The following is a 22,887-nucleotide window of genomic DNA, read 5'->3' as shown; positions in this document are numbered from 1 at the left end:
ATAATCAATCTGATTTTGGCATTGACCATCTGGTGATGTCCATGTTTAAGGTCTTGTCTTGTCTTGTTGGAAGAGGGTGTTTGCTATGACCAGTGTGTTCTCTTGCCAAAACTCTATTAGCCTTTGCTCTGCTTCATTCTGTACTCCAAGGACAAATTTGCCTGTTACTCCAGGTGTTTCTTGACTTCCTACTTTTGCATTCCAGTCCCCTATAATGAAAAGAACATATTTATTGGGTGTTAGTTCTAGAAAGTTTTGCAGATCTTCATAGAATCATTCAACTTCAGTTTCTTCAGCATTACCTGTGAAATAGCTAAAGGTAAAGAAAAATGTCTTCTTTACACACTTAGTGGCTCTTTCCTGACTTAATTATTAGATTGACATAAGTTTAACAAGACCAAACCAAATTTGTTTTATTTAGTAAATTGTATATGTAGATGGGAGTTACCACCAAACTAATTAAGATCCAAGAAATGGGTAGGCTTAATTGCTCTTATATGGGCTTCTCAGGTGATGTAGTGGTACAGAATCTGCCTGCCAATGCAGAAGACAGAAGATAATTGGGTTTGGTTCCTGGGTGAGAAAGATCCCACGGAGTAAGAAATGACAACTAACTGCAGTATTCTCTCCTGGAAAATTCCTTGAACAGAAGATCCTGGTGGGCTAATCCATATGGGTTCACAAAGAGTCAGAAACAACTGAGAACAAAATTGTTTATATGCTAGGCCAAACCAAAAGCAGCAATTGTAGGCAAGTAACTAAAATATGTGGGAAGACTAAAGACAAACAACAGAGAAGGCAATGGCACCCCACTCTAGTACTCTTGCCTGGAAAATGCCATGGATGAAGGAGCCTGGCAGGCTGCAGTCCATGGGGTCACTAGAGTCGGACACGACTGAGTAACTTCCCTTTCACTTTTCACTTTCATGCATTGGAGAAGGAAATGGCAACCCACTGCAGTGTTCTTGCCTGGAGAATTCCAGGGACGGGGAAGCCTCGTAGGCTGCCATCTATGGGGTCGCACAGAGTCGGACACGAATGAAGCGACTTAGCAGCAGCAGCAGCAAAGACAAAGAAATTTAAATCTGAATATTCATTGAAAAGATTGCTGTTGAAGTTGAAGCTCCAGTACTTTGCCCACCTGGTGCAAGGAACCAACTCATCGGAAAAGATCTTAATGGTGTAAAAGATTAAGGGCAGGAGGAGAAGGAGGTTACAGAGTATGCGATAGTTGGATGGCATCACTGACTCAATGGACATGAGTTTGAACAAACTCCAGGAGATAGTAAAGGACAGGGAAGCCGGACATGCTGCAGTTCATGGGGTCACAAGAGTCAGACATGACTTAGTGACTGAAGAACAACATTTAAAATGAATAAAATATATTAGCAAACTTTATATATCTCTACATGTTTTGTTCTCTTTCTGGTTTATCTTTTCAGGGGCTATAAAATATACAGCAAGATTTATTTTAGAAATGTTATATTGGGATACATATAGTCACAGTTTATTTTTAACAAATCCAGATATTAGATTATTTTACTTTTTTCTGTTATAAAAGTCACACTTACTCACTGAAGATAATTTAGAAAAGTACATATCCAAAAATATTAATTTAAACATTTCCATGTTCTCAGAGCTATCAATAAGCAATCATCATTTTACTGTATGTTTGTCCAACATATATTTTCCAAAAACCAAAATGTTCATATATTCATATTTGGAATGGTTATACTTAGTACATATTTTTCTTAGTAATTTAAAAAATAAGCTATATAAACTCTTTATATTTTACCTCATTTGAAAGACTACTTATAATTATTCTTATTCCAATAAATTATTTAACTTAAATTTGATTGAATACATGTAGAATTTAATCCATGACAGTGAAAAAAAAAAAGCTTACTCTATGATGTAAATAAAGTTTCATGAGTATTAAGATACTAAATATAACAAAAAAAAGTGGACATTTAGAAGGGTTAGGAGAATTCACAAGACATAATATTTATATAAATTGATACGTATCTTACTACACTTTCACTAGAAACATACTATAGAACAAATCATGGAATTACCTTCTTTTGCTTTTTATAAGAACAAATTGAACTTAATAAAATATATTATAAACTCTTATGAACCAATATTGAGGAAAGTCACACCATGAAAGAGACCACAAACCTAATTCAATATAGAATAGGCCTCTTATGTAAAGATGCACAAATATTAAACAAGAAATATTCTTGTTCTTCACAGAGGTAAGGAAATGTAACAACCTCATGAAACAAAGGTCCATATAGTCAAAGCTTTAGATTTTCCAGTAGTCAGGTACAGATGTGAGAGTTCTACCATAAAGAAGGCTGAGCACTGAAGAACTGATGCTTTCATACTGCAGTGCTGGAGAAGACTATTTTTTATTTTTATTATTTATTTATTTTACTTTACAATATTGTATTGGTTTTGCCATACATCAACATGCATCCACCACGGGTGTACACATGTTCCCCATCCTGAACCCCTCTCCCACCTCCATCCCCATAACATCCCTCTGGGTCATCCCAGTGCACCAGCCCCAAGCTTCTTGTATCCTGCATTGAACCTGGACTGGTAATTCGTTACTTATATGATATTATACAGGTTTTAATGCCATTCTCCCAAATCATCCCCCCTCCCTCTCCCACAAAGTCCAAAAGACTGTTCTATACATCTGTGTCTCTTTTGCTATCTCGCATATAGGGTTGCCATTACCATCTTTCTAAATTCCATATATATGTGTTAGTATACTGTATTGGTGTTTTTCTTTCTGGCTTACTTCATTCTGTATAATAAGCTCCAGTTTCATCCACTTCCTTAGAACTGATTCAAATGTATTCTTCTTAATGGCTGAGTAATATTCCATTGTGTATATGTACCACAGCTTTCTTATCCATTCATCTGCTGATGGACATCTAGGTTGCTTCCATGTCCTGGCTATTATAAACAGTGCTGCGATGAACATTGGGGGTGCACACGTGTCTTTCAATCCTGGTTTCCTCAATGTGTATGCCCAGCAGTGGGATTGCTGGGTCGTATGGCAGTTCTATTTGCAGTTTTTTAAGGAATCTCCGCACTGTTCTCCATAGTGGCTGTACTTGTTTGCATTCCCACCAACAGTGTAAGAGGGTTCCCTTTTCTCCACACCTTCTCCAGCATTTATTGCTTGTAGACTTTTGATTAGCAGCCATTCTGACTGGCGTGAAATGGTACCTCATTGTGGTTTTGATTTTCATTTATCTGATAATTAGTGATGTTGAGCATCTTTGCATGTGTTTGTTAGCCATCTGTATGTCTTCTTTGGAGAAATGTCTATTTAGTTCTTTGGCCCATTTTTTGACTGGGTCGTTTAATTTTCTGGAATTGAGCTGCAGGAGATGCTTGTATATTTTTGAGATTAGTTGTTTGTCAGTTGCTTCATTTGCTATTATTTTCTCCCATTCTGAAGGCTGTCTTTTCATCTTGCTTATAGTTTCTTTTGTTTCTTTTGTTATGTTTATATCTTTTATCCATTTTGAGTTCATTTTTGTTCATAGTGTCAGGAAGTTTTCTAGTTTCATTCTTTTACAAGTGGTTGACCAGTTTTCCCAGCACCACTTGATAAAGAGATTGTCTTTTCTCCATTGTATATTCTTGCCTCCTTTGTCAAAGATAAGGTGTCCATAGGTACATGGATTTATCTCTGGGCTTTCTATTTTGTTCCATTGATCTATATTTCTGTCTTTGTGCCAGTACCATACTCTCTTGATGACTGTGGCTTTGTAGTAGAGCCTGAAGTCAGGCAGGTTGATTCTTCCAGTTCCATTCTTCTTTCTCAAGATTGCTTTGGCTATTCGAGGTATTTTGTATTTCCATACAAATTGTGAAATTATTTGTTCTAGCTCTGTGAAAAATACCGCTGGTAGCTTGATAGGGATTGCATTGAATCTATAGACTGCTTTGGGTAGTATACTCATTTTCACTATATTGATTCTTCCGATCCATGAACGTGGTATATTTCTCCATCTATTAGTGTCCTCTTTGATTTCTTTCACCAGTGTTTTATAGTTTTCTATATATATATATATATAGGTCTTTAGTTTCTTAGGTAGATATATTCCTAAGTATTTTATTCTTTTCGTTGCAATGGTGAATGAAATTGTTTCCTTAATCTCTCTTTCTATTTTCTCATTATTAGTGTATCGGAATGCAAGAGATTTCTGTGTGTTGACTTTATATCCTGCAACTTTACTCTATTCATTGATTAACTCTAGTAATTTTCTGATGGAGTATTTAGGGTTTTCTACGTGGAAGATCATGTCATCTGAAAACAGTGAGAGTTTTACTTCTTCTTTTCCAATTTGGATTCTTTTTATTTCTTTTTCTGCTCTGATTGCTGTGGCCAAAACTTCCAAAACTACGTTGAATAGTAGTGGTGAGAGTGGGCACCCTTGTCTTGTTCCTTACTTTAGGGGAAATGCTTTCAATTTTTCACCATTGAGGATAATGTTTGCTGTAGGTTTTTCATGCATAGCTTTTATTATGTTGAGGTTGGAGAAGGCAATGGCACCCCACTCCAGTACTTTTGCCTGGAAAATGCCATGGATGGAGGAGCCTGGTAGGCTGCAGTCCATGGGGTCACTAGGAGTCGGACACAACTGAGCGGCTTCACTTTCACTTTTCACTTTCATGCTTTGGAGAAGGAAATGGCAACCCACTCCAGTGTTCTTGCCTGGAGAATCCCAGCCACAGGGGAGCCTGGTGGGCTGCCATCTATGGGGTCACACGGATTCAGACATGATTGAAGTGACTTAGCATAGCATAGCATAGCATGTTGAGGTATGTTCCTTCTATTCCTGCATTCTGGAGAATTTTTTTTCATAAATAGATGTTGAATTTTATCAAAGGCTTTCTCTGCACCTATTGAGATAATCATATGGCTTTTATTTTTCAATTTGTTAATGTGGTGTACTGCATTGACTGATTTGTGGATATTGAAGAATCTTTACATCCCTGGGATAAAGCACACTTGGTCATGGTATATGATCTTTTTATTTTGTTGTCTATAAGAGATCTACCTCAAAACAGGGGACACATACAGACTGAACGTGAAGGGATGGAAAAAGATATTCCATGCAAATAGAGATCAAAAGAAAGCAGGAGTAGAAATACTCATATCAGATAAAATAGACTTTAAAATAAAGGCTGTAAAAAGAGACAAAGAAGAACACTACATAATGATCAAAGGATCAATCCAAGAAGAAGATATAACAATTATAAATATATATGCACCCAACATAGGAGCAAAGCAATATGTAAGACAAATGCTAACAAGTATGAAAGGGGAAATTAACAATAACACAATAATAGTGGGAGACTTTAATACCCCACTCACACCTATGGATAAATCAACTAAACAGAAAATTAACAAGGAAACAGAAACTTTAAATGATACAATAGACCAGTTAGACCTAATTGATATCTATAGGACATTTCACCCAAAAACAATGAATTTCACCTTTTTCTCAAGCGCACATGGAAGCTTCTCCAGGATAGATCACATCCTGGGCCATAAATCTAGCCTTGGTAAAGTCAAAAAAATTGAAATCATTCCAAGCATCTTTTCTGACCACAATGCAGTAAAATTAGATCTCAATTACAGGAGAAAAAATATTAAAAATTTCAACATATGGAGGCTGAACAACACGCTGCTGAATAACCAATAAATCACAGAAGAAATCAAAAAAGAAATCAAAATATGCATAGAAATGAATGAAAATGAAAACACAACAACCCAAAACCTATGGGACACTGTAAAAGCAATGCTAAGGGGAAAGTTCATAGCAATACAAGTATACCTCAATAAACAAGGAAAAACTCAAATAAATAACCTAACTCTATACCTAAAGCAACTAGAAAAGGAAGAAATGAAGAACCCCATGGTTAGTAGAAGGAAAGAAATCTTAAAAATTATGGCAGAAATAAATGCAAAAGAAACAAAGGAAACCATAGCAAAAATCAACAAAGCCAAAAGCTGGTTATTTGAAAGGATTAAGAAAATTGACAAACCATTAACCAGACTCATCAAGAAAAAAAGGGAGAAAAATCAACAAAATTAGAAATGAAAATGAGATCACAACAGACAACACAGAAATACAAAGGATCATAAGAGATGACTATCAGCAATTATATGCCAATAAAATGGAGAAGACTCTTGAGAGTCTCTTTGGAATGCAAGGAGATCAGATCAGTCCATCCTAAAGGAAATCAACCCTGTGTATTCATTGGAAGGACTGATGCTGAAGCTGAAGATCCATTACATGGCCCTCTAATGGGAAGAGCCATCTCATTGGAAAAGACCCTGATGCTGGGAAAGATTGAGGGCAAGAGGAAAAGGGGGTGGCAGATAATAAGATTGTTAGTTAACATTACTGATTCAATGGACATGAGTCTGATCAAGCTCAGGGAGATGGCAAAGGACAGGGAAGCCTGGCATGCTGCAGTTCATTGGGACACAAATAGTTGAAACTGACTTACCTACTGAACAACAACATTAAACAAACAGAAGTGGTTGGGAATAAAAATCTGCAAAAATTATAAATGCAAAATTGAAAGTGACTGTGGGAGACCTCAAGAGATTTATTTTTTCTGCATCACTGAGATATAATTGGCTTACAGCATTGTGTAAGTTTGTGGTGTGCAATGTGTTATTTGATACACTTACACACTGCAGCATGCTTACAAGTTAGCATGAGGTAATACCTCCATCAGTAGAAGGAGAAGGGAGTGGCAGAGGATAAGGTGATTAGATAGCATCACTACCTCAATTGACATGAATTTGAGCAAACTCTGGGCTTCCCTGGTGGCTCAGTGTAAAGAATCTGCCTGCCAAATGCAGGAGACGCAGGTTTGATCCCTGGGTTAGCAATATCCCCTGGAAAAGGAAGTGGCAACCCACTCCAGTATTCTTGCTTGGGAAATCCCATGGACAGTGTAGCTTGGCTAGCTACAGTCTATGGGATCACAAATAGTTGGGTGTTACTTAGAAACTAAACAGTAAAGATGGGATATAGTGGAGGGCAGTGAATCCTAGAGTGCTGCAATTTATTGTGTTGCAAAAACTTGATCTTAGTGATTGACCACCACCAACAATACCTCCATAATATTACTTTTTCTTTTGTGATGAAAACATTTAAATGCTGCTGTCTTAACTTTCAGGTATACACAGTACATATTGTTAACTATAATCAAGGAAATTGATCTTAATTGGAATGTTCACTGGTGCAGAGAATGAACTGATTCAAATAAAATATCGGGTTGATTTTGTAGGTTACTGAATTACAAAGTGTGCTGAGTTAATAGGCTTTCTAGGGCTCAATTATGAAAGTAACTTCACTGATAAGAACAGAACAGGACACTAACTTCCTCTATGCGGCATGGAAACATCTGGGAAAGTTCAGATAATTGCTGAGGTCAAGTCATTATGCTACACTGAGCTGCCCTGAAACCACAAAAAGTTTAATTTTTGTGTTGTGTGCTCAGTCATGTCCAATTCTTTGTGACTCCATGGAGTGTAGCCCACCAGGCTCCTCTGTCCATGGAATTTTCCAGCAAGAATACTGGAGCGAGTTGCCATGTCCTTTTCCAGGGAAGTTTAATTTTTCATATGCCTTAGAAGTGTATGGAGGCTCAAACAGATAGATATTCTTACACACACACACACACACACACAGATGCACATGTTCAAACATACACATAGTCATGGGGAAGTTTATTCTGTTAGTTGAGAAAATAATCATTTAAATTCACCTTTTATATCTACTATTCCTCCTTTCCCACACACAGCATACCCAATGTCCTTACCTGCTTGAATACTCTGTAGTGTCCTAATCAATTGTCCTGTATAATAACATTTACTTAATTATATTTATGATTAATTTCTCTTACTCAAAGAAGGCAGATGTTTTTCTTTCTTTGTGCACTAGTGTAAGTACAGCACATTGAAGTGTTACTGGCACATAAAAAGCAATCTCTAAAAGTACATTGAACTTATTTGTACTTGCTATTCCATTTAGACTCATAAAAAATGTTTGAAGCCCAGAATCTAAGTGATAGGAATCATATTGTATGTAGGCTTTAAGAGGAAATGTTACAAAGCTTATTCCACATCTTTTGTAGTGCATATTTTACATCTTTGTTCCTCAAACTGTAGATCAAGGGATTTAACATGGAGATAACAAGGGTGTAAAATATAGATGCCATTTTATCAGTGTCAAAGGATTGTTTAGACTCTGATTGCACATGCATAAATATCAAAGTCCCAAATAACACTGTGACTACTGTCAGGTGGGATCCACAGGTAGAAAAAGACTTGTGACTAGCTTCTGCAGAGTTCATCCTAAGAATGGCTACAAGGATGAGCAGATGAGACATAAGAATTATTGGAAGGGAGAGAAGCATATTAACACCTGAGGAGATCAGAATGATCAGTTCAATTTCTTGTGTGTTTGAACAGAGTGAAAATGTCAAGGGGAGACAGTCACTGTAGAAATGTTTGATGACATTGTAGCCACAGAAGGATAAGTTAAAAATCTTTACAGTGACAGTAAGAGACACGGATGCACTATAGAGGTAGGGGATTGCCACCAGTATCCGACACACCCTTTGTGGCATGATGACTATGTAAAGCAAGGGTTTACAGATGGCCACAAAGTGGTCATAGGACATTTCTGCCAGAATAAAAAGTTCACTTATAATGAACATGATTAAGAAAGCCAGCTGTGTGGGGCATAAATAATAAGAGATTGAATTTTGACCCAATATAAAATTTGCCAACATTTTGGGTCCTACACCTGTTGAATAGCCAAGATCAGCAAGAGCCAGGTGTATGAGAAAGAAATACATGGGTGTCTGTAGCCTGGAGTCCAACTTAGTGAGGATGACCATGCCCAAGTTACCCACCACTGAGATTATGTAGATGATGAGGAAGAGCCCAAACAATGGAGCCTGCAGCTGAGGGCAGTCTGTGATTCCCATGAGGATGAATTCATTTGGCACAGTTAGATTTTGTGGTTTCACGCATGTTTATCAGGATACGTATTCTGGGTGTAGATATCAAGCATAATAAGCAGATTTTATGTATTATCACCTGGTAGATTTTTCATATGTGAAGCTTGTATAAGGAAAATACATCCTAACTTTCCCAAATAGGATATTTTTAAAAATCCCACATCCTATGTATAATAATATGCATAAATAAAGATAGAGACAGAGTCTGAAATATTCACTAGTTATTTTACTAAGCAAATAACAATTGCCAACATCTGAAAGACATATTGGTTATTGCAACTGGAAGGTGAGTGGTAGTTGCATATAATGGTCAATGGTCAGTTATGTTTCTAAACATCTCATAACACCCCTTATCAGCCAAAAACTCAGGAGTGCTAAAGCTGAAACACCATAATGTTATAGATGGCATGCTGCTAAATCATATCACTCGTGTCTGACTCTGTCCAACCCCATAGATGGCAGCCCATCAGGCTTCCCAGCCCCTGGGATTCTCCAGGCAAGAACACTGGAGTGGGTTGCCATTACCTAGACATAAATATCGAGATAGATAAATATCCCCTGTCCATGGGGTTCTTCAGACAAGAATACGGGAGTGGATTGCCATGCCCTCTCCAGGGAATCTTTCTGACTCAGGTATTGAACCTGTGTCTCTTATGTCTCCTGCATTGGCAGGCAGATTTTTTATCACTAGAGCCACCTTGGAAGCCCCATATAAATATATAGGTACACATATAGGTGTGGATACCTATCAGATCAGATCAGATCAGTTGCTCAGTCGTGTCCGACTCTTTGCAACCCCATGAATCACAGCCCGCCAGGCGTCCCTGTCCATCACCAACTCCCGGAGTTTGCCCAGACCCACGCCCATGGAGTCAGTGATGCCATCCAGCCATCTCATCCTCTGTCATCCCCTTCTCCTCCTGCCCCCAATCCCTACCAGCATCAGGGTATTTTCCAATGAGTCAACTCTTCGCATAAGGTGGACAAAGTACTGGAGTTTCAGCTTTAGCATCATTCCTTCCAAAGAAATCCCAGGGCTGATCTCTTTAGAATGGACTGGTTGGATCTCCTTGCAGTCCAAGGGACTCTCAAGAGTCTTCTCCAACACCACAGTTCAAAAGCACCAACTCTTCAGCACTCAGCCTTCTTCACAGTCCAACTCTCACATCCATATATGACCACAGGTAAAACCATAGCCTTGACTAGATGAACCTTTGTTGGCAAAGTAATGTCTCTGCTTTTGAATATGCTATCTATGTTGGTCATAACTTTCCTTCCATGGAGTAAGCGTCTTTTAATTTCATGGCTGCAATCACCATCTGCAGTGATTTTGGAGCCCAGAAATATAAAGTCTGACACTGTTTCCACCGTTTCCCCATCTATTTCCCATGAAATGATGGTACCGGATGCCATGAACTTCATTTTCTGAATGTTGAGCTTTAAGCCAACTTTTTCACTCTCCACTTTCACCTTCATCAGGATAGCATATTCAAATGTTCAAATTTGAACTGTGGTGTTGGAGAAGACTCTTGAGAGTCCCTTGGACTATAAGGAGATCCAATCAGTCCATTCTGAAGGAGATCAACCCTGGGATTTCTTTGGAAGGAATGATGCTAAAACTGAAACTCCAGTACTTTGGCCAACTCATGAGAAGAGTTGACTCATTGGAAAAGACTCTGATGCTGAGAGGGATTGGGGGCAGGAGGAGAAGGGGACGACAGAGGACGAGGTGGCTGGATGGCATCACTGACTCGATGGACGTGAGTCTGAGTGAACTCCGGAAGTTGATAATGGACAGGGATGCCTGGTGTGCTGCGATTCATGGAGTCGCAAAGAGTCGGACACAACTTAGCGACTGAACTGAACTGAACTGAAGGGTCCTTTTGACTTGTGGCAGGAACCACGGGGTTCCTCTGAAGTTTCAATAGGTGAGACAGACTTCCTCTTGAGGTGCTAGGGGAAAGTTAGGATTCCTCTCGAGTCGAAGCAGGGAATCGGCCCTCATCTCGAGATGAGGTGAGGAACTCGGGGCTCTTCTCTAGTTGTTATGGGAAACGCGGTTTCCTCTTGAGTTGCGACAGGTATCTCGGGGAACCTCTTGAGTTGCATAAAGGGAGTCAGGCCTCCTTTTGTGTTTCAAGAGGGAACTTGGGATTGCTCTCGAGGCACTTCCAGGGAAAAGGGCCTCGTCTTGCGTTGAGGGGCGAATCTCCTGTTTTTTCCCGAGTTGTAGTGGAAAGCTCTGGGTTCATCTCGAGTTGTGACGTGGTCCCCAGGGAACTTCTCATGTTTCCTCAGGAAATTAGGCCTCCTTTTCAGTTGCCAGGGCCACCTTTGTATTCTTCTCCAGTCGCTGCATGGAAATAGGGCCTCATCTCAGGGTAAGGCTGGAAATTCAGGTTCCCTCTCCAGTTTTGACAGGGACCTCAGAGTTCCTTTCGAGTTTCAACAGGGGAGTCAGGCCTCTTCTCATGTGAGGCATGGAACTCTGCTTTCCTCTCTACTTGTAAAAGGGGTGTTTGTCCTCCAGTCGAGTTCAGGTGTATAACTCGGGATTTTTCCAAAGGTGAAACAGTGGAGTCAGACCTCTGTTGGTGTTGTGAGGGGAAACTCAGGGTTCCATTCAAGTGGCTGAAGGGGAATCAGACCTTATCTCGAGTTGAGGGGGAACTTGGTGTCCTTTCAACTAACGGCAGGAACCTCGTGGTTCCTTTGGAATTGCAAAAGTTGAGACGGGCCTCCTCTTGAGGTCCAAGGAGAATGTCAGGATTCCTCTTGAGTGAAAGCAGGAAAATTGACCCTCATCTGGAGATGAGGTGGGAAATACGGGGCTCTTCTAGAGTTCCAGTGGGAACATCAGGGTTCCTCTCGAATTGTGATGGATATTTTGGGGAACTTCTGGAGTTCCATAAAGGGAGTCAAGCCTCCTTTCGAGTTGTGAGAGAGAACTTGGGATTGGTCTCGAATCACTGCAAGGGAAAAGGGACTCATTATGCATTGAGGGGCGAATCTCGTGGTGTTTCCTGGGTTGTGGTGGGAAGCTCAGGTTTCCTCTTGAGTTGCAACTATGACCTCAGAGAACCTCTCTTGTTGCCTCAGGGAAGTCTGACTTCCTTTCGAGTTTTGAGGGGCACCTCAGGATTGATCTTGAGTCACTGCAGGCAAATTGGGTGTCACCTCAATTTGAGGTGTGAAACCCAGGGTTCCTCCACTTGCGAGGCATGAAACTCCACTTTCCTCTCAGATTGTAAAAGGGTTTCAGTCCTGTCAAGTTGAGGCGGGGAACTCATGCTTTTTGTAGAGGTGCAACATGGGAGTCAGAGCTCCTTTTGTGTTGTGAGGGGAAATTCGGGATTCCATTCTAGTCGCTGCAGGGGAATCAGGCCTTATCTGAAGTTGAGGGGGAACTCTGTGTTTTTTCAAATTGAGGCAGGAACTTTAACAGTCTCCTCGAGTTACAATAGGGGAGACAGTCCTCCTCCTGAGGCATGAGGGGAAGGTCGGGACTACTCTCGAGTCAAAGCAGGGGAATCAGCCCTCATCTTGAGATGAGGTGGGGAATACACGGTTCTTCTTGAGTTGCAGTGGCAAACTCAAGGAACCTCTGCAGTTGCAGAAAGGGAGTCAAGCCTCCTTTCAAGTTTGGAGAGGGAACTCGAAATTCCTTTTGAGTCAAAACAGGGGAATCAACCCTCATCTCACGTTGAGGGGGTAATCTAGTGCTTTTTCTTGAGTTGTGACTGGAACTTTGTGTTTCATCTTGAGTTGCTTTGGGGACCTCATGGAACCTCTCGTGTTGCCTCAGGGAAATCATCCATCATTTAGAGTTGAGAGGGGCACCTCAGGATTCCTCTTGAGTCACTATAGGGGAATATGCCTCATCTCGAGTTAAGGCTAGGGTTCCTCTGAGTTGTGACAAGGATCTCGTGGTTCCTATCGAGTTTAAACAGGGGAGTCAGGCCTTGTCTCCTCTTGAGGGATGGAAGTCCACTTTCCCCTCCAGTTGTAAAATGGTTGTCATGCCTCCTGTCACGCTGAGGCAGGGAAATCAAGCTTTTTTAGAGGTGCAACATGGGAGTTCCACAGGAGTTGTAATAGATGAGACAGGCCACCTATTGTGGGAAAGTCAGGATTCCTCTCGAGTCTTAGCAGGGGAATCTGCCCTCATCTGGAGATGAGGTGGCAAACACAGTGTTCTTCTCAATTGCAGCAGGAAAACTCATGAAACCTCTGGAACTGTAGAAAGGGAGTCAAGCCTCCTTTCATGTTACGAGAGAGACTTGGGTTTGTTCTCGAGTTGCTACAGGAAAAATGGCCTCATTTCGTGTTGAGGGTGGAATCTCATGGTTTTTCTCAAGTTCTATCGGGAAGCTTGGGATTCCTCTTGAATTGCAATAGGGACATCAGGGAACCTCTTGTGTTGCCACAGTGGAGTCAGGCCTTCTTTCAAGTTGCAGGGGGCACCTCTGGATTCCTCTGGAGTCGTTACAGTGGAATACGGCCTCATCTAGAGTTGAGGTGGGAAACTCCCGGTATCTCTCCAGTTACGACTGGGATCTCGGGGTTCCTATCGAGTTTCAAAAGAGGAGTCAGATTTTGTCTTATGTTGAGGCATGGAATTCCATTTTCCTCTCGAATTATACAAAGAGTGTCAGGCTTCCTGGCGAGTTGAGGTGGGGAATATAGGCTTTTTCTAGTGTTGCAACAGGTGAGTCAGACCTCCCTTCGTGTTGTGAGGGGATACTCATGGTTCCATTAGAGTCAGTGCAGGGGAATCAGGCCTTATCTTGAATTCAGGGGTAACTTGGTGTCCTTTCTACTTGGGACAGGAATTGTGGGGTTCCTCTCAAGTTTTAATAGGTGAGACAGGCCTCCTCTTAAGGTGCAAGGGGAAAGTCAGGATTCCTCTGGATTAGAAGTAGGGGAATCAGCCCTCCTCTCAAGATGAGGTGGAGAACATGGGGCTCTTCTAGAGTTGTGGCGGAATCCACTCAAGTTGCTATGGGTACCTTGGGGAACCATTTAAGTTGCATAAAGGGAGTCAAGCCTCCTTTTGATTTTGAAGAGGGGACTCGGGATTGCTCTTGAGGCCCTGCAAGGGAAAAGGGCTAGAACGGCGAATCTCGTGGTTTTTCTCCAATTGTGATAGTAAGCTGAGGCTTGCTCTTGAGGTGCGATGAGGACCTCAGGGAACCTCTCTTGTTGCCTCAGCAAAGTCAAGTTTTTTTTCGAGTTGGGAGGGGAGAGTGGGATTGCTCTCCAGTCACTACAGTGGAATCGGGCCTCATCTAGCAATGAGGGGAATATTTCATGGTGTTTTCTCGAGTTGAGGCTGGAAGATTTGGTTTCCTCTCAATTTGTGATGGTGACCTCAGGGAACTTTTCATGTTGCCTCAGGAAAGTCAGACCTACTTTTAAGATGTGAGTGGCACCTCCGGATTCCTCTCAAGTGGCTGCAGGGGAATAGGGCCTCATGTCGAGTTTAAGCAGGAAACTCAGTGTTCCTCTCCAGTTGTGACAGGAATTTTGGGGTTCCTACTGAGTTTCAACAGGAAAGTCAGGCCTCCTCTCTTGGGAGGCATGGAACTCTACTTTCCTCAAGTTTGGAAAGGAAACTCAGGATTCCTCTCGAGCTGAAGCAGGGAAATAAGCCTTCATCTGGTGATGAGCGGGGAATCTTGTGCTTTTTAATGAGTTGTAGCAGGAAGATTGGGTTTCCTCTTGAGTTGCCGTGGGGACCTCAGGAAAACTCCTGTGTTGTCTCAGGGAAGTCAGGCATCCTTTCAAGCTGGAGGGGCACATCGCAATTCCTCTCAAGTCGCTGCAGGGGACTAGGGCCTCATCTTGAGGCAAGGCTGGAAACTACGGGTACCTCTCCAGTTATGACTGGGATCTTGGGGTTTCTATCGAGTTTTAAAAGGAGAGTCAGGCTTCATTTCATGTTGAGGCATGGAACTACATCTTCCTATCGAGTTGTACAAGGAGTGTCAGGCCTCCTGTCGAGTTGACACGGGGAACGGGGGCTTTTTCTAGTTTTGCAACAGGAAAGTCAGACCTACTTCGTGTTGTGAGAGGATACTTGCGGTTCCATTCGAGTCAGTGCAAGGGAATTAGGCCTTGTCTCGAGCTGAGGGGGAACTCCATGTCCTTTCTACTTGGAACAGGAATCGTGCGGTTCATCTTGAGTTTCAGTAGGTGAGACAGGCCTCCTCTTGAGGTGCGAGGGGAAAGTCTGGATTCCTCTCGAGTCGAAGCAGGGGAATTGGCCCTCATCTCGAGATGAGGTGTGGAACACGGGGCTCTTCTCAAGTTGTGTCGGGAAACTCTGGTTTCCTATGGAGTTGCGACTGCCATCTCTGGGAAATTCTTGAGTTGCATAAAGGGAGTCAAGCTTCCATTCAGGGTTCGAGAGGGAACTCAGGATTGCTCTTGAGGCACTACAGGGGAAAAGGCCTCATTTCACACTGAGGGAGGAATCTCGTGGTGTTTCTCGAGTTGAGTCGGAAAGCTTTGGGTTCCTCTGTATTTGCGACAGGGAACTCAGGCAACCACTCAGTTGCCTCAGGGAAGTCAGGCCTCTTTTTATGTTGTGAGGGGCAACTCGGGATTCCTTTTGAGTCGTTGCAGTGGAATAGGGCTCCAGCTCGAGTTGAGACTTGAAAGTCATGGCTCATCTCCAGTTGAGATAGGGATCTCGCTGATCCTACTGAGTTTCATCAGGGGAGTCAGGTTGCTTCTCATTTTGAGGCATGGGACTCTGCTTTCCTCTTGAGTTATGAAAGGAGTATCGGTCCCTGCTTTTGAGTTCAGGTGGGAAACTTGGGATTTTTTTAGGGGTGCAAGAGGGGAGTCAGACGTCTCTTCTTCCTGTGAGGGGAAACTCGGGAATCCATTAGAGTCGGTGCAGAGGAATCAGGCCTTATCTCATGTTGAGGTGTAACTTGGTGTCCTTTCAACTTGCAGCAGGAACCAGAGGGTTCCTCTCAAGTTTCAATAGGTAACACAGGCCTCCTCTTGAAGTGCGAGGGGAAAATGGGAATACCTCTCAAGTCAAAGCAGGGGAATTGTCCCTCATCTCTAAATGAGGTAGGAAACACAGGGTTCTTCTCGAGTTGTGGCAGGAAACTTGGGGTTCCTCTCCAGTTGCTACGGGTTTCTCGGGGAACCCGTTGAGTTGTGTACAGGGAGTCAAGCCTCCTTTCGAGTTTCTAGAGGGAACTCACAATTGCTCTCAGAGAGCTGCAGTGGAAAAGGGCCTCATCTTGCATTGAGGGCTGAATCTCGAGGTTTTTCTTGAGTTGCGGTGGGAAATTTGGGGTTTCTCTCTAGTTGCGATGGGGACCTCAGGGAACCTCTCATGTTGCCTCAGGGAAATTAAGTCTCCTTTCGAGGTGCAAGGGTGAGCGCAGGATTGCTTTCGGGTAACTGCAGGGGAATTGGGCCTCATCATGCATTGAGGGGGGAATCTCCTGGTGTGTTGAGGCAGGAAGCTATGGGTTCATTGGGAGTTGCAATGGGACACTCAGGGAACCTCTTGTGTTGTCTCAGGGAAGTCAAGTCTCCTTTCGAGTTGCAAGGGGCACTACGGGATTCCTCTCCAGTCACTGAAGGGGAATAGGGCTGCATCTCGATTTGAGGTGGGAAACTCAGGGTTCGCCTCCAGTGCAGCAGGAATCTAGGAGTTCCTATTAAATTTGAACAGGGGAGTCAGGCCTAGTCTCTTGTTGAAGAATGGAACTCCACTTTCTTCTCAAGTTGTAAAAGGGGTGTCAGGCATCCTGTTGAATTGAGGAGGGAACCTGGGCTTTTTCTAGAGGTGCAACAGGGGAGTCAGACCTCCTTTCATTTTATGAGGGGATACTCGGGGTTCCATTCAAGTCCATGCAGAGGAATCAGGGCTTCTCTCGAGCTGAAGAGGCACTCGGTGTCCTTTCAACTTGTGGCAGGATCTGCTGGGTTCTTCTCAAGTTTCAATAGGTTAGACAGGCATCCTCTTGAGGTGTGAAGGGAAAGCCGGATTCCTCTTGAGTTGAAGCAGGGGAATCACCCTCATCTCGAGATGAGAGTGGGAACATGGAGCTCTTCCCGAGTTGTGGTGTGAAACTCGGGGTTCCTCTCGAGTGACAATGTGTATCTCGGGGAAGCTCTTGAGTTGCCTAAATGGATTCAAGCTTCCCTTTGAATTTCAAAAGGAAACTCGGGGCTGCTTAAGAGGTGCTGCACAGGAAAAGAGCCTCACCTCTCATTGAAGTAGGAATCTCGTGACTTTTCTCGAGTTTCCACGGGAAGACTGGGGTTCCTCTCAAGTTCCAAAGGGACCTCAGGGAACCTCTTGTGTTGACTCAGGGAAGTAAAGTCTCCTTTTGAGTTGTGAGGGGGAGCACAGGATTGCTCTTGAGTCCCTGCAGGGGAATCGGGTCTCATCTCACATTGAAGGGTAACCTCGTGGTGTTTCTCGTGTTGCGGCGAGAAGCTATGGGTTCCTCTCGAGTTGCAAAGGGGACCTCAGGGAACCTCTCATGTTGCATCAGGAAAGCCAAGCCTCCTTTCGAATTTCAAGGGGGCACCTCTGGATTCCTCTCGAGTCACTGCACGGGTATAGGGCCTCATCTCCAGTTAAGGTGGGAAACTCAGGGTTCCTCTCCATTTGCAACAGGGAACTCGGGGTTCCTATCAAGTTACAACACGGGAGTCAGGCCTCATTTCATGTTGAAGCATGGAACTCCACTTTCCTCCCCAGTTGTAAAAGGGGTGTCAGGCCTCTGGTAGAATTGAGACGGGAACTTGGGCTTTTTCTAGAGGTGCAAGAGGGGAGTCAGATCTCCTTTCCTGTTGTAAGGGTATACTCGGGATTCCATTTCAGTCTGTGCAGGGGAATCAGGCCTTATCTCGAATTGAGGGGGAAGTCAGTGTCTTTCGACTTGTGGCATGAACTGCAGGGTTCCTCCTGAGTTTCAGTAGGTGAGATAGGCCTCCTCTTGAGGTGTGAGCAGAAAGTCAGGATTCCTCTCGAGTCAAAGCAGTGGAATCGGCCCTCATCTCGAGATGAGGTGGAGAACACGGGGCTCCTCTCTAGTTGTGGCGGGAAACTCAGAATCCCACTCAAGTGGTGGTGGATATTTGAGGCACCTCTTGAGTTGCATAAATGCAGTCAAGCCCTATTTTCGACTTTTGAGAGGGAATTCGGGATTGCTCTCGAGACACTGGAGGGGAAAAGAGCCTCTTCTCGCATTGAGGGGGGAATCTCCTGGTTTGGATGGAGATGCAGCAGGAAGCTTGGGGTTGCTCTCAAATTATGACAGGGACCTCAGGGAACCTCTCATGTTGCCTAGGGAAGTTAAGTCTCCTTTGGCATTGTGATAGGGAGTGCAGGATTACTCTCGAGTCACTTCAGGGGAATCGAGCCTCATCTCTCAATTAGGGGGTAATCTCGTGGTGTTTCTCAAGTTGCGGCAGGAATCTCTGGGTTCCTCTTGAGTTGTGACAAGGACCTCCACAACCTCTCATGTAGCTTCAGGAAAGTCAGGCCTCCTTTTGAGTTGAAAGGGACACATCAGGATTCCTCTAGAGTCCCTACAGGAGAATAGGGCCTCATGTAGAGTTGAGGCGGGAACCTCAGGGTACCTCTACAGTTGTGACAGGGATCTTGGGGTTCCTATCATGTTTCAACAGGGGAATCAGGCCTCTTCTCGTGTTGAGCCATGGAACTCCGTTTTCCTCTCAAGTTAAAAGGGGTGTCAGGCCTCCTGTCGAATTGAGGCAGGAACATGTGCTTTTTCTAGAAGTACAAAAGGGGAGTCAGACCTCCTTTCATGTTATAACTGGATACTCGGGGTTCCATTCAAGTCTGTGCAGGGGAATCAGGCCTTCTCTCGAGTTGAAGGGGAACTTGATGTCCTTTTGCCTTGCGGCAGGATCTGTGGTCTTCCTCTTGAGTTTCAATAGGTGAGCCAGGCTGCCTCTTTATGTGCCAAGGGAAAGCCAAGATTCCTCTTGAGTCGATGCAGGGGAATTGGCCCTCATCTCGAGATGAAGTGGGTAACAGGGACCCCTTCTTGAGTTGTGGGGTTCCTCTTGAGTGGTGCTGGGTATCTCAGGGATCCTTTTGAGTTGCATAAAGGGAGTCAAGCCTCCTTACACATTTGAGAGGGAACTTGATATTGTCCTCAAGGAGCTGCAGTGCAATAAGGCTTCATCTCTAGTTGAGGCTGAAATATCAGGGTTCCTCTCCAATTGTGACAGGGATCATGGGGTTCCTATCGAGTTTCAACAGGGGAGTCAGGCCTCATCTCATTTTGATGCATGGAACTGCACTTTCCTCTCAAGTTGTAAAAGAGGTGTAGGGCTCATGTCGAGTTCAGGGGGAATACTTGGGCTTTTTCTAGAGTTGAAACAGGGGAGTCAGACCACCCTTCGTGTTGTGAGGGTATATTCGAGTTCCAGTCAAGTCTGTACAGGGCAATCAGGCCTTATCTTGAGCTGAGGGGGAAAGTGGTGCCCTTTTGTTTGTGTCAGGAACTATGGGGTGCCTCTCTGGTTTCAATAGTTGAGAGATCCTCCTCTTAAGGTGCGAGGGGTAAGTCGGGATTCCTCTCTAGTCAAAGCAGGGGAAACGGCCCTCATCTCAAAATGAGGTGGGAAACACGGGGCTCTTCTTGAGTTGTGGCGGGAAACACAGGATTCCTCTTGAGTGGTGATGGGTATCTTGGGGAACATCTTGAGATGCATAAAGGGAGTCAAGTCTCCTTTGCAGTTTCGATAGGCAACTCGGGATGGCTCTCGAGGAGCTGCAGAGGAAAATGGCCTCATCTGGGGTTGATGGGGAAATCTTGTGGTTTTTCTCATGTTGTGGTAGGAAGTTTGGTGTTCCTCTTGAGTTGTGACAGGGACCTCAGGGAACCACACGTGTTGCCTCAGGAAAGTCAAGTCTCCTTTCGAGTTGTGAGGGGGAGCACAGGATTCCTCCTCAGTAACTGTAGGGGAATCAGGCCACATCTCGCATTGAGGGCAGAATCTCATGGTGTTTCTCGATTTGCGGCAGGAAGCTTTGGGTTCCTCTCGAATTGCGACAGAAACCTCAGGGAAGCTCTTGGGTTGATTCAGAGAAGTCAAGTCTCCTTTGGAGTTCCTAGGGTAGCTTTGGATTCCTCTCAAGTCACTGCAGGAAATCGGGCCTCATCTCGCATTGAGGGGGCAATCTCCTTGGTGTTTCTTGAGTTGCTGTGGGAAGCTTTGGGTTCCTTTCAAGTTGCAACAGGGACCTCAGTGAACCTCTCATGTTGACCTCAGGGAAGTCAGGGCTCCTTTCGAGTTGTAAGTGACATCTGAGGATGCCTCTCATGTCGCTGCAAGGGAATAGGACCTCAGCTAGTGTTGAACCTAGTAACTTGGGGTTCCTCTCCAGTTGCAATGGGAATTGCAAGGTTCCTATCAAGTTTCAACAGGGGACTCAGGCGGCGTCTCATTTTGAGACATAGAACTCTGCTCTCCTCTAAAGTTGTGAAAGGAGTATCAGGTCTTCTGTCGAGTTCAGGCAGGAAACTTGGGCTTTTTCTAGAGGTGCAACAGGGGAGTCAGACCTCCCATCTTCCTGTGAGGGGATACTCAGGGACCCCTTAGAGTCTGTGCAGGGGAATTGGGGCTTATTTCATGTTGAAGCATAACTCAGTGTCCTTTCGACTTGGGGCAGGAACCGCAGGGTTCCTCTCGAGTTTCAATAGGTGAAATGGCCTCCTCTTGAGGTGTGAGGGGATAGTTGGGATTCCTCCTGTGTTGAAAAAGGGGAATCGAGCCTCATCAGGTGGTGAATACAGAAGTTTTCTTGAGTTGTTTCAGGAAACTCGGGGTTCCTCTCCAGTTACACAGGGATCTCAGTGTTCCTATCTAGTTTCAACATGGGAGTTTAGCCTCGTCTCGTGTTGAGGCATGGAACTTCACTTTCCTCTTGACTTGTAAAATGGGTGTCAGGCATACTGTCGTTTTGAGGAGGGGAACTTGGGCCTTTTCTAGAGGTGGAACAGGGGAATCAGACCTCCCATTGTGTTGTTAGGGGATACTAGTCGTTCCATTTGAGATGGTGCAGGGGAATCAGGCCTTATCTCAAGTTGAGGGGGAACTCAGTGTCTGTTTGACTTGCAGCAGGAACTTCAGGGTTCCCTCGAGTTTCAATAGGTGAAACAGTCCTCTTCTTGTGTTGCAAAGAGAAAGCCGGGATTCCTCTTTAGTCGAAGCAGGGGAATTGCCCTTCATTTCGAGATAAGGTGGGTAAAATGGAGCCTATCCCTAGCTGTGGCATGAAACTCGAGGTTCCTCTCAAGTGGTGACGTGTATCTCATGTAACCTCTTGAGTTGCATAAAGGGAATCAAGCCTCCTTTTGAGTTTTGAAAGGAAACTCGGGATTGCTCTAGAGGCGCTGCACAGTAATAGGGCCTCATGTCATGTTGACAGGGGAATCTCACGGTTTTTCTCGAGTTGAGGCCAGAAGCCTGGGGTTCCTCTCGATTTGAGACTGGGGCCTCAGAGAACCTCTCGTGTTGACTCAGGGAAGTCAGCTCCTTTTGAGTTGCGAGGGGCAGTGCAACATTGCTCTCAAGTCACTGAAGGGAATCTGGCCTCATCTCGCATTAATGGGGGAATCTCGTGGTGTTTCTCCAGTTGCAGTAGAAAGGTTTGGGTTCATCTCGAGTTATGACAGGGTCCCAGGGAACTTCTCCTGTTGCCTCAGTGAAATCAGGCCTCCTTTCCAGTTGTGAGGGGCACCTCAGGATTCCTCTCAAGTAGATGAAGGGAAATAGGGCATCAACTTGATGTGAGGCGGGAAACTCAGGGTTTCACTCCAGTTGTGACAGGGATCTCGGGGTTCCTTTCGAGTTTCAAAGGGGCTTCAGGCCTCTGATTATTTTGTGGAATGGAACTCCACTTTCTTCTCGAGTTGTAAAAGGGGTGTCAGTTCTCCCGAGTTCAGGTGGGGAACTTTGGCTTTCTCTAGAGGTGCATTAGGGGAATCAGACCTCCCTTCGTGTTGTGAGGGGATACTCGTGGTTCCATTCATGTCGGTGCAGGAAAATCAGGCCTTATCTCGAGTTGAGGTGGAACTCACTATCCTTTCAAATTTCGGCAGGACTGTGGAGTTCCTCTAGAGCTTCAATAGGTGATACAGGCCTCCCCCTGAGGTGCAAGGGGAAAGTCGGGTTTCCTCTAGAGTCTAAGCATGGGAATCGGCCCTCATCTCAAGATGAGGTTGGGAACATAGGGCCCTTCGAGTTGTGGCGGGAAACACAGGGTTCCTCTCTATTTGTGACAGGTATCTCGGGGAAAATCTTGAGTTGAATTAAGAGTCAAGCCTCCTTTTGAATTTGGAGTGGGAACTCGTGATTGCTCTCAAGGCACTGTGGGGGAAAAGAACCTCATCTCACGTTTAGGGGGTAATCTCGTGTTTGTTTTTGCGAGTTGCAGTGACAAGATTGGGGTTCCTCTCGAGTTGCAACGGGGACCTCATGGAACTTTTCGTATTGCCTCAGGGAAGTCAGTCCTCTTTCAAAGCTACAAGGGGCACCTCAGAATTCCTCTCAATTCGCTGCAGGGGAATAGGTTCTCATTTCCAGTTGAGGGGAGAACCTCGTGCTTTTTCTCGAGTTGTGGCATGAGTCTTGGAGTTCCTCTCGAGTTTTGGAGGGGACCTTAGGGAACCTCTTGTGTTGCCTCGGCAAAGTCAAGTCTCCTCCTCTCAAGGTGCGAGAGGGAGCCCGAATTACTCTCAATTTGAGGAAACTTGCCTCATCTCGCATTGAGGGGAGAATCTTGTAGTG

General features: G+C 44.2%; 1 protein-coding gene across 1 annotated transcript; it reads right to left on the bottom strand.

The window, feature by feature from the left end:
• Positions 1–8,145: 8,145 nt before the first annotated feature.
• Positions 8,146–9,090, bottom strand: LOC109569101 (olfactory receptor 8K3-like; the record flags this gene model as incomplete). Its single annotated transcript, XM_019974416.2, has 1 exon — positions 8,146–9,090. A coding segment is annotated over one exon (945 nt), but the record flags the coding sequence as incomplete, so codon positions are not given.
• Between the last annotated feature and the right edge of the window lie 13,797 nt (positions 9,091–22,887).

Source organism: Bos indicus, chromosome 19 (assembly GCF_029378745.1).
Source record: "Bos indicus isolate NIAB-ARS_2022 breed Sahiwal x Tharparkar chromosome 19, NIAB-ARS_B.indTharparkar_mat_pri_1.0, whole genome shotgun sequence".
Classification (NCBI taxonomy): domain Eukaryota; kingdom Metazoa; phylum Chordata; class Mammalia; order Artiodactyla; family Bovidae; genus Bos; species Bos indicus.
This window is presented reverse-complemented; position numbering and strand designations above follow the sequence as displayed.